This window comes from Plodia interpunctella, chromosome 5 (genome assembly GCF_027563975.2).
Source record: "Plodia interpunctella isolate USDA-ARS_2022_Savannah chromosome 5, ilPloInte3.2, whole genome shotgun sequence".
NCBI classification, from domain to species: domain Eukaryota; kingdom Metazoa; phylum Arthropoda; class Insecta; order Lepidoptera; family Pyralidae; genus Plodia; species Plodia interpunctella.
In genome coordinates, this window is record NC_071298.1 from 8809149 (window position 1) to 8826432 (window position 17284).

General features: G+C 35.0%; 1 protein-coding gene across 3 annotated transcripts; it reads right to left on the reverse strand.

Moving 5' to 3' along the window:
* Positions 1-556: 556 nt before the first annotated feature.
* Positions 557-14075, reverse strand: Gasp (gasp). Of its 3 annotated transcripts, none has more exons than XM_053745377.1 (5): positions 13931-14075; positions 5374-5583; positions 3984-4172; positions 3406-3616; positions 557-1182 (listed from the first exon to the last, which is right to left on the reverse strand). In XM_053745377.1, the coding sequence occupies exons 1-5, from the start codon at positions 13974-13976 to the stop codon at positions 1128-1130; spliced, it is 711 nt and encodes a 236-aa protein (XP_053601352.1). In that variant the 5' UTR covers positions 13977-14075; the 3' UTR covers positions 557-1127. The 3 variants fall into 3 exon arrangements, with proteins under 3 accessions (XP_053601352.1, XP_053601350.1, XP_053601351.1); XM_053745375.1 differs by lacking the exon at positions 557-1182 and adding an exon at positions 1583-2299; XM_053745376.2 differs by lacking the exon at positions 557-1182 and adding an exon at positions 2083-2299 and having other exon boundaries at positions 3406-3613.
* Between the last annotated feature and the right edge of the window lie 3209 nt (positions 14076-17284).

A 17284-nucleotide genomic window follows, 5' to 3' on the forward strand; every position in this document is an offset into this window, starting at 1 on the left:
CGGGATGAATGTCTAGAAGATGTTAACCCGGGATTCTGAGGCATTTTTTATTCATAATTAGTTTTTCAATTATCCTACGGGAACCTGACCATTTACCGGGATGAAATGTATCTAAGATGTTAACCCGGTATATAAGGTACGTAGGTACCAAATTTCAAGCAAATCGGTCCAGTAGATTTCGAGTGATGCGCGTTCAGACAGACAGACAGACAGACTGATTTCGTCATCTATATCAGTAACTAAGTATATTCCATGAAGAATTAAAAAAATATCCAATGTACAAATTTGGCCTTTCTTCAATTTTTATATATGATATGATGATTTTTGCACGTAACTACTCGTATGTTCCAATATATTATTCCAATTCAAGAAGAATTAAGAAATAAATTCATCATAGTTATTCCATCATTTGTTAACAGTCGTAATGGATAAACTAATAGCTATAGATATAAAAACAATCATAATTTTTCGGACGATTTTAGGAATTTTAAATCACACACTATGATCATCGACGACAAAAATTATTAAAGGTTACCGAAACAAAAACCACAATAAATAGAATATAATTAGTATTTTATTTACATAAAGTCGTACTTATCAAATGTCTAGCTTAACTTAATTTATGACTAAACAACATAATTCGACACCGCACCAACAGTCTGATGGTGCGACGTCAAGGTCAACTTGGAAATTTACTTCACAAACAACAGACGAAATTTCCAAAGACTTAAGTAGATTTCCAAAGTAAAGTACTTTTGAAAACCGTCAACACAATGTGAACTGTTGAAAGTGTCACACGTTTTTACGTAACACAATATTTTAATACCACCCAAAAATATACATTACGCCAACAGCAACGTTCTCTTTTTGAATTGTATCGACTAGGCAATCGAATTTTCAGCAATTGAAAATATATCGATTGAAATACAACGATAAGCTTTGTTTTTTTAAATAAAGGCACTTAGAATAGAGAAAGTAGTCCAGATAGTCCACATCGAGCGTCTCGTCAGACATACTTAAAATCACATCACTTTCGCGCACACATAACCCGCTTTTTTCGAGAAGAGGAATTAGATCAAGTCGAAAAGATTGAATCTGAGCCTGTCCTTGGAGCCGCTCCTTGACATTCAATATCCCAACTTCTTCAGCGCCTTCAGGTCCACGTCGCCGTAGTAGTCTTCGCTGTAAATTATAATATAATATTGAACAAAAAAATTACAACATACTGAACAGTACGTATTTTCAATAGCTTTTCTACTAAAAAAAAATCTTTGAGCTATTACAATTGATAAGATAGTAATATTTTTTTACATCTACCATGATAACGAAAATTTAAACAATGTTCAAAGTGTTATTGGATATTGAGTAAACATACCTGTAGGGCCCAGGATGGTCAGTTTGGATTCACATATAAACAAACTATTATTATAAACAGTAAGTGAGAGTATTAGACAGATTTAAAAGAACCAAGAAGTTATTAAAATGTTATTAGAAAGTGAATGCAATCAAAGGAAAAAGTGGTCGTGAAAGTTAGGGAAATGTGCAACAGTGCATTTACATACAGAATAAATATAAGACAACATAGTTTTATATTTTTATTTATTAAATCACTAATAATAAAACTTAAGTATTACAGTTTCTATCAAACAACAACACTCAGTCGCAGCGAAAAAATTCAGTACAAAAATATTTACAAAGTCATGGGTGATACCTATTTTCGAGATGACGTGTACTTTCTACGTTTAATTTTACACAGAACTACTTCAGTTAAATGCAAACCTGCTCTTACGATTATTAGGTACAAACGTTTCTATACACATACAGGGACGGAACGAACTCAATACGTTTCTGTTACTTTATAAGGTACTATCAAAACTAAATACAATATAAAATAAATATTTCTATCGCTGTATGATTCTACTAATTTCCTAACCGGCCTCTTGAAACTGCGAAAAAGGCTAATAAACGATAAAGTATTTGGCAACTAGAAACGAATACAAATACCTCACTAAATTCGAAATTTTAAATTAAAACCTGGAGTAACCTTCGCGCATCATGAATAAAATAAAATTTATTTTCGGCCAGGATTGTTACTCGTGATGCGTGAAGGAAGAAGTTTGGTTTTTAATTACGTGAGTATTTAAAGGTTAAGGCGGGGAAAGGTGTTTAGTTTTCCTTCTGAGGGCGGGGTTTGAGTTGCTTGGGCTGTGTGTTGCGGGAGGTGCCGTCCTGCTGCAGGCCAGCCAGCAGCTCGCTCTTGCGGATCGCCTTCAGATCCAAATCTCCGTAGTAGTCCTCGCTGAAAATGTACCGAACTTACTGCCGCTTCTACGCAACACTTAACTCTATGTCCTACCTCGCGTGAAACTATATCAATTTCCAACAACTTTTACTATGTTTATGGATAGGCAACAGAGAATTGTGTAATGAAATCTTGTCCACATCGAGCTGTAGAGTGAACTGCCTTGAAACTAGAATAGTACCCGTTCGCTTTTCTTGGTATTATCTAACATGTTTTTGTATCTACACAATAATAATGTGGTTCGGAGTTCACACAAAGAGGCACACAAAATATTTTGTGATTCAATAAATAATTCATAAAGTTTTACATCATATTTGATTATTTAGTATATTGAATTCAAGGTAGTAAATTGACATATGTTACGTAATGGATTAGACGTAGCAAATGGTGTCCTTACTGCATCGAATCGTAGCATTATAGTAACATTATCGGTTCAATGCCTCAGTACAGTTAGCATGCATTACGGTCAACTGTATATATTTGTATGAAAATATACATTAGCATACAGCCCGTTAGGCGCGATCGCTGACCACGGCCTCACGTATGACACCAGCCATTGAATTTTCCCTTATGTCATGTTAATTTTACACCGGCCTGAATACGTTGTGTAAACCTCCGGACCGCATCACTGCCACCATTTACCAGGTGGGCGAGTCTGCTACCTACTAGCTAACTCGAATACCTTAAGATGTGTGAGTGCGACAGCGGAGCTGTGTGAGGAGAATCACGTGCGAAAGAAAGTTAGTCACAAGGTTTCGTACCAATGGAAATGTTATAGGATTTGTGTATAATTTTTACATGATACCTTATCGTGCTTTAATTCTATACAGTTGCTAAAACCAATCATAGATAGTGCTCAGAAAATTATTAAAGATCTTTACAGTGCAACTCACAGGTGGTATAAAGCATCGACAAGGCACAACATTGTTAACTGTACCAATTGGTCCTGATTAAACACCACATAGCCAGTGATATCCAACCAATGACTTTGGAATTTAGTTCGAATTCTCAGGTGTCTGATGCAATGAATCAGTAAATTACAGGTGGTAAATGTTTCACAGAAGCTATTGCTCAGACGTCTGATGAAAACTGTCGGGACTCACCATCCGGGAACGTCTTCAGGGTCTTCGCAGTTGCCAGTGCCGTCAGAGTCTCCGATCTTGAAGACAGTGCCGATGGGGCAGCCGTACTCGCGAGCGACTCCTTCCAAACAGATGTAGTATTTGCGGCAATCCTCAGGGTGGGCGTGACGACTGAAGGAGCCGGCGTTTGAGACCTCACCAGGCGCAGGGCAAGAGAAACCGTTCGCTACTTCTGGGAAACACCGAAAAAGGTTACGTGAGTGAAAGGTGCAAGGAGAAAATATAAAAGTTGAGCGACGGCTGTGCTGAGTCGGAGGAAATTCGCTGAAAGAGACAGGTGCACACAGTTGAGGTGAATAGATTAAAATCAAGTCAGTAAAACATCGTGCCTTAGAATAAAGTTTATAACATAACTCTATAATATACACACACACGTGATTTTTGCATACACATTCTGAATATTTTATCATCATTATAACCCCAGAAATTCGCTGCAACATAAGCCTTCTTCTTTACATTAATATTTTACGAAAAACTAGATCTTCGTGGAAAAATATATATTATTTTGAATTATGTAATAAATATCGTCTGAAACGTACCCTCGTTCTTGCACTCGGGCACCTGGTCGGCCCACATGCAGACGCGCGACTCCCGGTCATAGGCGAGCCCGGGGCTGCACTGGTAGCGGGACGCCTCGCCGTTCCAGCAGTTCCAGAACACGTCGCACTTGGCCTCGTCGGGGAAGATACCGTACAGCCGCTGGCAGTGGGGCGTGGAGATTGGCGGCTCTGTGGATTATGTGCTTGTATGAAATATGTCAACTTACAGAATACTCTAGTGGGTCGGTGAAAAAATTGAGTTATCGAATTAACATTTGGATCTAAGTGAATTTCAGAATTGAACTAGTGCACAATCTGAAGTGTAATTTTAATCATGTAATTTTTATCACTAAGTATAAAACAATAGATAATAAATATAATAATAAACTACATTCGAAATATGGTAGAATACTTTTCTTAATCTCTGCCATATAAGCTACCTACTTTATCGTATCTCATTGAAGTTGACTTTGAACATAGATACAATTGTAAAAAGAGACGATATATTCAACTATAAATCATAGTAACTGATCGAGCAGTCTTATTTACTCGCTATTAGAATAAAGACATTGCAAGCCCCAAAAGTAGCAAAACCTACATACTAAATGTCAAGGACAGCGTATCCAATACGTCTTCTAAGAACAGCATCCTATAATTAGTTCTTAGAAAAACTAGCTGATTAAAAAATCAGTTGCATAGCTTATAAGAAACAGTCTAAAGTGTCAAGGTTTTTCTCATATTCTCGACAATATTGAATGTACCTATGTCACACGTGAAGTCTAAAATCGCGGGGATAATGTATGTAATTTTATTAATAGTGTCGCCAAGCGCTCGAGTGGCCGAGTGACCTTCTATCCACATCCTGGTTGATCTCCGTTGTAATAAAAAGAATAATATTATGCTAATTCTACGACCTTGACCATAGATACTGTTAGTAGTTTTTCCATAGTTTGCGACGAAATTTGCATTTTTTACGAATTTACAATCGATAATGGTATGAAGTTGCGAACAAAAAATATATATGTATTTGCTTTGCCCTGTGATTAATTTTACGTTTGAAAATTAATTGTTTGGCAGCAACCAAGTAGGTTTTTAACTCTATCCGGTACCTACACTTATATAAAAATACAATAAGTACATGATCATCAATCAATTTCTTTAATAATGTATCGAAAATGATTTTTTGAATTGTATTAAATAGGATAACTACTGTTAACTCACAAAAATAGAAATAATATAACCAGCCTATGGCTGGTTATATTATTTATATTTTGTGACAATATTTCCTTTTTCGATTTAAAAATATTTAACTGGAATGCCAGTGTCTAGTTTTTCCAGCAATCAAAATTAATACTGATCGTTTCGACAAAAAAAAAGAAATTAATCTCACCAAGCTGCGTCCTTTCGCCGCACTCCACGTTGTGGAGGTAGTCGCAGTTCTCAGTCAGGTATTTGGAGTCAGTGGCGTCGAAGGCCAGGCCGTTGCCGCAGGTCTTGAGCTCGGCCACTCCGTTGTCGCACTTCCAATATTTGTCGCAGGATATATGGTGTGGGTAGAAGCCGAAGTCGTCTGGGCATTTGAAGCTTTCTTGGGCGGCCGCTGTAATGTAAAATAAGTAATTGTTAATGCAAAGTTTTCAGGTTTCCAAAACTATCGCATAAAGGCAGTATAAATATAAGCCTGCACTAAAATATGTATAATATTTACGTTTTGATCACTGGAATTAATTAGAAAGTGGTAATCTATAGTAGAAGTTTAGCAGCTATTTCCACATACCTAAGTACTTAAATGTTTTCAATTTAAATGATACCAATATTAACGACAATTTAACCAGGCGTGTCGATTATTAAAATGTAGTATCAACTTTACGAAACGAAATAATTGAGAAGCTGCCAATATAATAATTGTGAAATGTCGCATCCAAACATGAATCCTCTTGAATTTTAATTGGAATTTCATAATAAACCACCAGGGGGTTTGCCAAGCGCGTGGCAGCAACGTGTTGCGCCACACCGGTCTCGGGCAGGGCCGCTCTATCTCCGAGGAATGCGACACGGCGACGTGGCGTAATGCCACAATTGTCACAAAACGTTGGCACATTTGTTGTGGCTTTGTCTAAACTGTTTGGCGCACGTGCGACACCGGCTTTTGTCTTGTTACGCTGCGATCGTGCCGACAATTCACTGTTACTTAACTATTAAACATCAGATTTGTCTGGTGATGTTATCTGTGTCGTCTTGTTTTTCACTATTCTACCAGACTTACGGCTGAATGGAATAAACGTAAAAAACCAGATGCATAAGGTTCGGCTTGAAGCATTTACATCGATCTTGTTTAAAGTGAAGTAATTCAAGAATAAATTATATATTCATTTACTAAATAATACGTCTAGACCATAATTACTAGTTAGGTACGATTTGACTTAAAAACATGCAAAGTTTACACAATTATGTCAACGCGGTTTAAACTTTAAAATATCGGTCAACGTTCCTTACGACTACTATGTACACATTATGTTATATGTTACGTCACAAACATGCCACTGGCTGCAGCACCGGTTGACATTTGCGACAGCGAGGAAGGGAGCTCATCCGTGCGCTGACGCAATCTGGGCTACTCTTTCCAGAATCTTGTGCAAATCTAGCGGTTCCATTTCATTTTGTAACATCCTAAACAGTGGCAACCTGCTTGGGAAAAGAGCGCAAGGCTGAGTGAGCTATTCAAACAAGTCTTATGTTCTTTGTATGTGAATTTAGATATTTCCTCTCAACAGCAGTCATTTCAAAACGCAATAAGATGTTTTTTTTATATTAATAAATTTATTGATAATGATATTTGACTCTTTAGTCAATCCTCGGTATTCTTATACCCAACACCATGCGAATTGAAAAATATTAACTAGGAAAGAAGACCTTAGGCGACTAACGCCTTACGCCTGTGGAAGAAATTGGGAAAAATCAAAGTTAATAACAGAGATATTTGCTTGTCCCGTTCCATAGAAACAAGTGCAGGAATTCTCAATGTGAGCAATTAAACTCTTCATTGCTTCACAGCACAAACTATCGCAAACAGCGATGTATCATCTGTCACAAATTAATATGTATTTTCAACCGTGAAAAATGAAATCATGATCTCACTGCAGAACAATTATGTAATTTGTTCCAACTTTCTAAATTTCATATCGTCCACACGTAATAATTGTAAGATGCATTTAACATTGTTTTTGAGACTCGCATCTCTAATTATCTAATCAAAGTGTTTGAACAGTAAATGACTGTTGGAAATGAATTATGCAATTAAAGCACCTTCCTACTATCAGAGGGTAGTGATCCGATACAGCAGTCGTTGCAAAACACGATGTGTGGTGCAAAACATCGCTAATTGTTTTATGTAACTATTGGACATACACATTTAGGTTAACTTGTACTTTTAGGCTCCTTTTTGCAAAATCTTTACAGCAATCAATAAATACTTCAATATAATAAATCAGTGTCTATATGTCTTTTATTTATCTGGCAGTCCTCAACAATCACCAGTTTCGTATATATTCCACAGTAGGAAAAAGTTCATACAGTTCGTATCATAATAATACTAGGAGTAGGTAATTAATCTATCTCTCATTATGTTTAGTAGATATAGCATAAATTTGTACAATGCAAAGAATACATATGAATGATCACGTGATCAAGAATGGTATATTTAAATACTGATTTTGTCATTGACCTTTTGCAATTTATGACCCCAAAAATCGCAAAATCTTGTTGAGTAAGAATAACATTATCAATAATTTTACTTTGTTTGATTTTTATTATAGGACAGAAAATATCGCTAATCAATTCGAAGATAAATTACCCTTTTAACATCCAAAACAACTGGCAGGTGAGTTGGGATCTATTGCATTATAAACATCCGCTGGTAAATACCACCATATTTCAATCGACATAGGTCACCTGTAAGACATCAAGCAAGCGTCTGCGGTCTGGCAACCTTTCTTATTTAATCGGATTACCGAGGTGAGCAAGTCACCGCACATACCTCGCATTCCTTAGCCGTACGAAACGCCTTTTCGTTCGAGATCCATTTGCATTCATATCGGTTTCGTGTCTTCTGAATGCAATTCGTCGGATTTGAATTGCATGATTTTCAATTAGGACTACTTCTACGTTTGATTATAAACTGGTCGAGCTCATACTATTAAAAGCTTTATAGGAATCGTCAATATATCAATTTCCGACCAATGATCATTAAGATTTTACTAATTATTGCAATAAAATTTTGCTCAGATTTAAATTAGATAGATAGATAAACTGTTTATTTATATCGTGGACACAGAATATACATTTATGATACAGTAAACTATTAAAATAAATAAATAAATATATTAGGACAAACCACACAGATTGAGCTAGCCCCAAGGTAAGTTCGAGACTTGTGTTATGGGATACTAACTCAACGATACTATATTTTATAACAAATACATATATAGATAAACATCCAAGACCCGGGACAATCAGAAAAAGATCGTTTTCCATTATGACCCGACCGGGGATCGAACCCGGGACCTCTCGGTTCAATGGCAAGAACTTTACCACTGCGCCACCGAGGTCGTCAAATAAAGGACAAATACACAAGAAACATTCTACATAACTATACAATCATGTGCCGCAGCGATATAAAAGGGTATGGTAGTATCTCAGCGCATATTCTGCTCAACAAAGAGAGCAGGGCCCTGGTTTTCAGATACCACCATATCATATCATATATCGTATCGTATCATATATAGATAAATTGTGTAATGTATCCCACGGAAACTTTAATATTCTCGTAGATATAGGTATCAAAGAAGTATATTAGATGTTAATCTGTTTATCACTAAACTAAGTTAAATGTGTTATTGAAACTGTAAGTTTCTTTATTGAAATCGGTGTCATCGTCGCGCGGCGCTTGCGCAAGCCTTTGCAGCCCTGCCCGGTTGCATGCGTACGCGCACTCGAATGACATAATTATCGGCTTGTAAGCTGTCATTTGTTATGTAATGTCTCTCCGTAACTGTGCTATACTTATGTTAGGGCCTTGATGGGTGTGTTTGTTCTTTGATTTGCAGATTTACTAACACACATACAAACTGTGACATGACATTTGAGAGTCATAGATAACATCATCAAGATATGGACATCAGCTTAAAAATGGAATTTATTACAATTTTTTTATTAACTAAGCACAGAAGTGTTTTTTTGTTGTCGAGTCATAATGGATATTTTAACGGTGTTCGACCAGTAGAAAAATAATTTAGTTAATTTAGTTCTTTTTCTTAAGTTTTTGTTGTTACTATTATTTCAAAGCTTATTATCACTAAATGCAGAATAATAAAATTGCATACATTTTTACGCAGCAAACATAAATACATACGTCAATTGCGACAACTCCAAGTGAACCACAGCCGCGGGAAAAACGGCCGACCAGATTCGTCACTGAGATAACACATTAACCATATAGGCAAATATTACGCGATTAAATAACGAAACCGATGAAGTAACCGAGAAAGCCTAAATATCTGACCTACCAAGCCTCTAGCGTGGGCAGCTTCTACTTTCGATTTCTGTGTCTCGATGCGCATGCGCCGCGCCACCTTCTTGAGCAACACGTGACCTTTATCTATTAACTCAATCCAATTGAAAGGTACCGATTCTGTTTTAAGAAAATTCATGGCTAGTACAATGTTCCAAATTCGAATTTTTACTGACGGTTGTTTAACGTATGTCATTGATACTAAGCACTGTAATAGACATGTTAAAATCAAATTCAAAAATATTAGTCATACTTGTAACTGACATGATCAGAAATGTCATGATTAGAAAACATAATTTTTATATCCATTAAAATCCTAACTGATAGCCATATAAGTCCTGTTCATTCGTCAATTTCGCCGGATATAACGTACTGTAAATTATCAATAGCAATCTAACTTGATAGTTATCGTCTATCGATATATCTATCAAAACGACTATTCGATAATGGGTCATCGAACAAACGCTGTAATGGAGAGCATTCATTCACTGACGTCTCAATTAACTTGCACTTGTTTCTCCAAAACAATTTACTTAATTGTGATGTATGACTGACTGACATGAGTGGCCCAGACGACTGACGTAACATCAGTATTAGATAACTATTGTCAGATGCACGTGGTGAAAGTTCCAGAGATCGAGTTTTTTATATGACGTCTTTTTGACGGATGATGTTCGAGATATCGATTAGGCATTCAAATCAAAATGTATCATATCGATTTATTATACAATGCTAATGCATATTCTTGAGCATCATCGACTGACATAACATGCTAAAGGGCAATATATATTCTTTTTGTGCAGGTGTTTTTCTACAGTTATATAATCTGAATCAATTTGATCACTAATTTGTGTATTCTTCGAGTGTACTCGTACATATAATGATAACGATTGGAAATATCATAAAGATTGCGTTATCATATTTCCATTCACTGAATTTGTTACAAAAAAACTGCATTGTTACTATTAGATTAAACTAAGAAATAAAACAGACAAGACAAGCAAATAAATCGATAAGTATTGATTCTTTCACTTATCCCACGTTTGATAAATAATTTATCATAAAATTGGAAAACAATAAACAAATGATTAATTTACAGATCGAACCTGACCTTATTATAACATTTTTCATTAATTAATTAGTTTATTCATTATTATTAATGATTTTATGGTATTTACTATTTATAAAAATAATCTTATAATACTTAAGATTGTTAATAGTAAGGATCTAAGATGTTATAAAAATAAATGTCCCTATGTAGGGCTCTCAAGGTAATTACTTCGTTGTGGTATTGAAGGACGGACAATCTCTCGTACTAGCATCTATATATTTATAGCACAATATCGCTGAGATGTGATTAATAGAGAAATTACCCATTGTGGAGGAGTTTCATGACCTGCGCCTGCGCTGAGAGCCGCTTTCTATTCGATAGCCGTTGATACGGACATTGACATCAGTTTTTACTAGTCATAAGCAAAAGTTAAACTGAAAACCTATGCTAAAAATAATATTTGTAGTAGAACATAAAACAGTCGAATGACTGTTTTATGTTATAATATATTATAATAATTTGAATAAATTTAATATCAATTATTGAAATTTATATAAACTTTTGTATTCGGAGTGTAACGATTTTAATGCTTCTTTCATTATGATTGTTAGAATCGCTATTATAATTAAACAATGCTTGATGATGATTTTAAACCCAACATTGATTAACATTATTGACCGTGTCATGTTACATGAACATCTAAAGCCAACCTAGCAATGCGACATGCCATGTTCGGCGCACCAGGTATCTAGGATTAGAATAGAGTTAATATCAATGATGCATTGTCTAACCCATACGTACCGTGAGACAGAAGCATTGTTACAAGGAATTTCTGTGTTTTGTTTCCTTTTCATTGTTCGAATGCACCGCGGCTAATTGCATACGTTTCCGGCGAAGGCTGACCTCTTATATAATTAAAGACCTTATTTTTTATAAATGGCCTCTTGATAGAAAGTCGATGTAATCATCACGTTTACAGCCACACTGTACACAGTCGGGCCGGATAAACCTGAGCCACCTGTCAAAGTTTGTTAGGTGGTGGGTTCGCTTTATTTTTGTTCATGACTGTACACATTGGCCCAAAGTCGATCAGAGCCAATCGGCATACATCGCTTAGTTTTGTCTTGTACCAACCTTTATTAAAAATTCCTGACTTTTATCATTCAGTGTAATACTTAACATAAATAGAATAATTTCACCGAATATATTACATTCAGTGAAATTATTTTATTTATAGCATTTCTTCTTAGCACTTGTGAGTCGGCAGTAGTCTCAACTTCTAAAGCGCAGGTGAAGAAGACGTGGTAACACAGACTTCACTGCAGCCATTTCTTCTGTCAAGTAATGCACGTTAGTTGACCGCAACTTTTAGCCAACTTAATAGTTTTGTAGTTCCAATAATATTAATGAAATTAGGTCGTCAACATAATTATTGATATAAATAACGTTTATTTATTGTATCTGCCAAATTTCGTTGCCCATTTAACTTTAAAAATCCATTAATTAAGGCTATCCGTCAATAAAATTTTTATAATTGTATAATAATTAATTACTATAATATGTCCTGTGTTCTCAATAATTATAAATAGTTTGATTAAACAAATGTATTTATTTTATATCCGCTTTACAAAAAGAAAACATTATTTATGCTAATTAAAATCTCAAGGAAATATTTCTCGTGTTTCTTTGACCTGCATATTGTTAAATATTAACTGACTGTACTGACAAAAACTCGATGCAGTAATAATAATAATTCTATAGCTATATTCGTTAAGATGCTTATTGACCTAAACAAAACTGTCAAGTACAAGCATCTAGAAGAGTCTAATGTACATTCCTGGACTAATAATATAATCATATCGTTGAGTCCATGCTCAGCCAAGCTGAATCATTTTCACCAAGTTTTCTTTCTTCTCGTGAAACTGCAACACGCACCGCGAGACTCGATAATGGAATACCTTCACGCTCTTACACTACAATGAATATTTAATTGAGCCGTAAAATGCACTTCTCTTTGCCTATAAATCTAAGTAGTCAAAAAAGTATACGTGCATTTCTAGTATACGGATCACACGCGTCGTGAGAACTATGTACGTGGGTAAAATTTTAAATAATACACATAGACAAACCTAGGTGCTGATAGATATGCTTTTTGTGTCTATGTTACGTTGGCAAATCGGATGCAACGCGGGTCAATGATCGAGAAACTTGCATTTTCGTAAACGCGATCTAGTCAACATCCGACATTAGATTTTCTAAGTAATAAAATAAACGGTGATATTAACACTGAACTAATAGATAATAACTAAAATTAATGACTCAGTAGTTAAACGTTAGATAATGCAATTAGCATTAAAACCGAATATATTTTTGTTTATGGCTTTTCAATTCATATTTTCAAATTTGAATATTTAAATGTACTTTTTTGCGCTAACCGTGGCGTCACAGCCCAGAATGAAAATAGAGAAGTTAAGATGAGAGAGAGACTTTATACTAGGTTAAATATTTTTCTTGTTCCACTGCTGAACAAATATATCCTCATCTCTTTTCAAAAAAAATAAATCTCCTCCCAGCTATTACAAGACACGACAACCTTGAAACAACATTTACTTCGAAGTCCCAAGGAATTAGTCACGATAATCGTATTATTTAACTCGATAATTGTCTGTTACGATTTCCCAATAATGCTTTTGCTCTCGTTTGACACTATTGATACAATGGGAGCCGATTTAGTGTTACAACAGATGTGTGCCCGCGCAGCCCCGAGCTATGTGCTATTACGAAAATCTATGGCAACGATTCGACTATTGTGAAATTGGTGGCAAGATCATTTACATTAATTAGTCTATCGAAATTCATAGTAATATTCATTAATTTCATTCGAATTTAATAAAATTTAACTTATCACATATGTACCAAAATTTTAAATATCGCTTTTCCATTGTGAAATGCATAGCAATGACAATTTAGTACAATAATACAGATACATAATCTGCAACGAAAGTTTCAGACTAAATTTCCCCAATTCTCTATATCGAAGAATAAGTTTTTTTTTTTTACAGAATACTAAATTAAAAATTGGATAATGTGACATATTAATTCAAGTAAGTGATCAAAACGTCTTAAAATATCCAAAAACATCTTGCATTATCCAATAAAATCCGACACATCCTGCGAAGCACCACAGTATTCACTGCTATCAAGACAAACAAATGTCATCTCGGTTTCTGAATGTGTGAGAGCTGTTACACCACATGCAATTTCTCCAGGTTGCGCTTGCGCACGGAAACCGTCGCATCACTTTGCTAAATATTTTAAATTACGTACCCACGGCGAGGGCGGCTGCGAGCACTACTAAACACCGCGAATACATGTTCAAAGTCCTTGCACGGGAGAAGTTGACACTGTAACGTATGAGCACAGACTGCGGGCGGGTGAATGGGTGACGAAGGCTTTTATACCGGGTGGGCGGCGGCGGTGGAAAGCGGCCGGGTCCGGTACCCCGGGCGCGCGCTCTCCCGGGGCGAGACCTACAGGACTTATATTATTCTGGACACGTGAACATCACGTTGGTTAAGCAGCTTATATTTCTTTATCCCCTCCTGAATATAGCGGCCGAAAGCCGCAAGAGTTTCCGTATGCTGACCTCCAAACTTCAATTCGAAGATGGCACCACATGATGATGATCTCCTAGCAGGTTCATTTAATATATAGCTTATGTTTTGTACGGCGATGAGATTGAATGTCAACAAACATAGACCATTTTGTAGATACAAATCACATTAAGGTAGCACCGAATTATGTTTTCTTATGTTTTTTTTTTTTTTTTTTTTTTTTTTTCTTATGTTTTTTTTTTTTTTTTTTGCTTAACGATAATATATTTTATAATAGGTACATATACAAGTGAATATCGAAGTTAACTATAGATATATGGGTGATAGAGAAATGGTTTTAAACGATTTCCTTGAATAGACATCAACGAGCACGTGCTGCATTCGATTCAGAGAGCTCAAAAACTGTTTATGTTAGTGTTCCTAATTTTACTTACATATTAATTTTTTAAAATATGTATATTAAAGAAATTATAAATGTATAGTATATTAATCTGTAAAAACCGGCAATTTTTTCTTTATTTTTATAATAAAGTTTTATAATTTGGAAGAACAATAAACTTGCTATCGAAAAGAAATTCGAAATACAACAAAATATATTTTTAATGCGACCAAAGATTTTGTACTTTTTTGAAATGTCAACAGTCGGCGATCAATGTCAAAACATTTCGTTTTATAAGTCCCTCGATAGTGTCGTAGTACGAACTTTACTTTGAAGTGACTTTTAGAAAACAAGTAGATCATAAATTACAACCAAAACAGTTTTAGTACCAAATAAAATTTTAAATAAGAAATTTAAAAAATCTGGATGAAAATTTATTTTATGGCCTCTTCTAAAAATTAGTCCATTTATCATTTTTGTAACTCATAAACCCTAGCGATCTAGACAAACCGAGATATTGTAAACATAAACTAAAGTACATATTTTTTATTGCAATATAAAATTTAAAAATATCATCTTAGATGTTACTATACGACCGAGCGTCTGAAAACTTGTTCGTACGACAGCGAAAGTGTTCTCACATTGTGATGACTCATTATTGTTTGATACTGTGATGAAATACGCATATTATTACAAGTTTGGTTACAATACACAAATCTCTAAGGTACGATGCAGATAAAAGCTGAAGCTGTGCTTCTACAACTGCATTCTTCAACATAATGCAACATAATGAAACAACTGAATTCTTAAAATATATTTAAAAATTTATGGGTTATTTTTTTTTAACCTGTACTTAATCTAAGATATCAATACAGTTTTGCCTAGCTATATTTTAAATCTGCGAGGCGCTCAATGGCTCAGTGGTTAGCGCGCTCAGCCTGTGATAGTGGCGGTTAAGACTCTCTCATAATGGTCGGTCATTGGATGGGTGACCAAAATTATCTTTAGCTCCTCCGGGCTGCGGAAGGCACGTAAAGCCGTTGGTTCCGGTTGTATTTGCAGCCGTTAAAACCCGCCAATCCGCAATGGGCCCGTGTGGTGGGTCATGGCCCAAACTCCTTATCTATCCGTAAGAAAGGCCAGTACCCCAGCAGTGGGGACGTTTAAATGGCTGTTGATGATGATTAACAATTTTAAATCTCTAACTATACATTTATATCAATACTAATACAAGAGAGGGACAGCGGTATTTTTAAATTTCGTATTTCCAACGAATAAACTCAAAAACTACTGGGCTATTTTTGATTAAAGAGACTTTCAGAAATAACATAAGTTATTTTTTATTGCACAAAAATGTGGTCAAAGTCGCGGGCAGCCGCTACTCAGGTACATAAAGGTCTATCGTCCACACCTTAACCTTAAACTACAAGAATATTTTTACTACAAGAATTGGAGGATCTAAGGATATTACCGATATTTTATGATAACAATAATAAGCGTGAAGAAGCTAATGAATGAATACTGAGACAGGTTCTCTTAGCGATTGTTTATGATATTCAGCTTTTGGCCAAGGCTGGCCGGCAAGGTGAATATCATATGATTTATGCATAGTTCTTATTGAAATAGTGAGAGGAGCATCCTATTGAATAGATAGAGGTAATCAGTAAAATATCTTGTATTATCATATACATATAATTGTATCTAAATCAAATTATTTTTTCTATGCTTCCCATAAGGCCATTGAGAACTAATAAATGCTCTCAAATCTATATTTCTAGATAGCTAATGTGCAAATGGGTTTGTTTGGTCCTTTTTTCGTTAAAAGGAACATGGGATTGTAATGATTTACGGTATGGAGTTATTCGGAGAGCTAGAGAGTGAAATGGACCACTTTTTGCCAAGGACGGAGCCGCGAGCAACAGCTAGTTCATAATACAAAAATCCTATTTTCGGATACCAAAAGTTTTTAATTGACGCGTTTTATCTTCTAAATTTTTGTGAATTGGAAGGGTCGTATGTAATAATTTTTATTTGCGTAGGTATTATAAATTAATAGCACAAACCAAAAACCATACACAAAACACATACTGTAAAAAATAGGAAAACTAAGTAACATTTTTCCTGTTTTACTATATAATTTTATTGACGTGTTAAAAATGCAATTAGGTATTAACTATAATTAGCCTAATTTACAGTTTTATAAATTAAGTGGTATATATTGAATTGTTTCATTAGTTAAATTTGATGATTGTCGCAATTTGTAATTAATATTTGAAGTCATCATTTGATTCATATTCTCAAAAAAAATGTTGAACATTATTTAATAGATTTTGTAAAACTTGATATTCTTCTTATATGTATTCTAGAAAAGTAATAAGAATACTCATTACATAATTTTTAAACACAAATTAAATTGAATGCAAGTAATTAGTTTAGAGAGGACATTATATTATGAAAATTGCACGTTTAGAATTGTATCTATAATATCAAAATGAGTCACCGTCTACCATTGCATGTTCTTATCAAGAGCACACGCAGAGGAAGTCGCGAATGCCCTGCCCCTTGAATATTAAACGCTAGTCCCGTTTTGTTAGAACGCATTATATTGCTGGACTTCCAAGTAAAACTACACGAAGTTGGCTCGTCGTTTGATAAATATTTAGTAGTCGTCGTGGTAATTGTGGAATT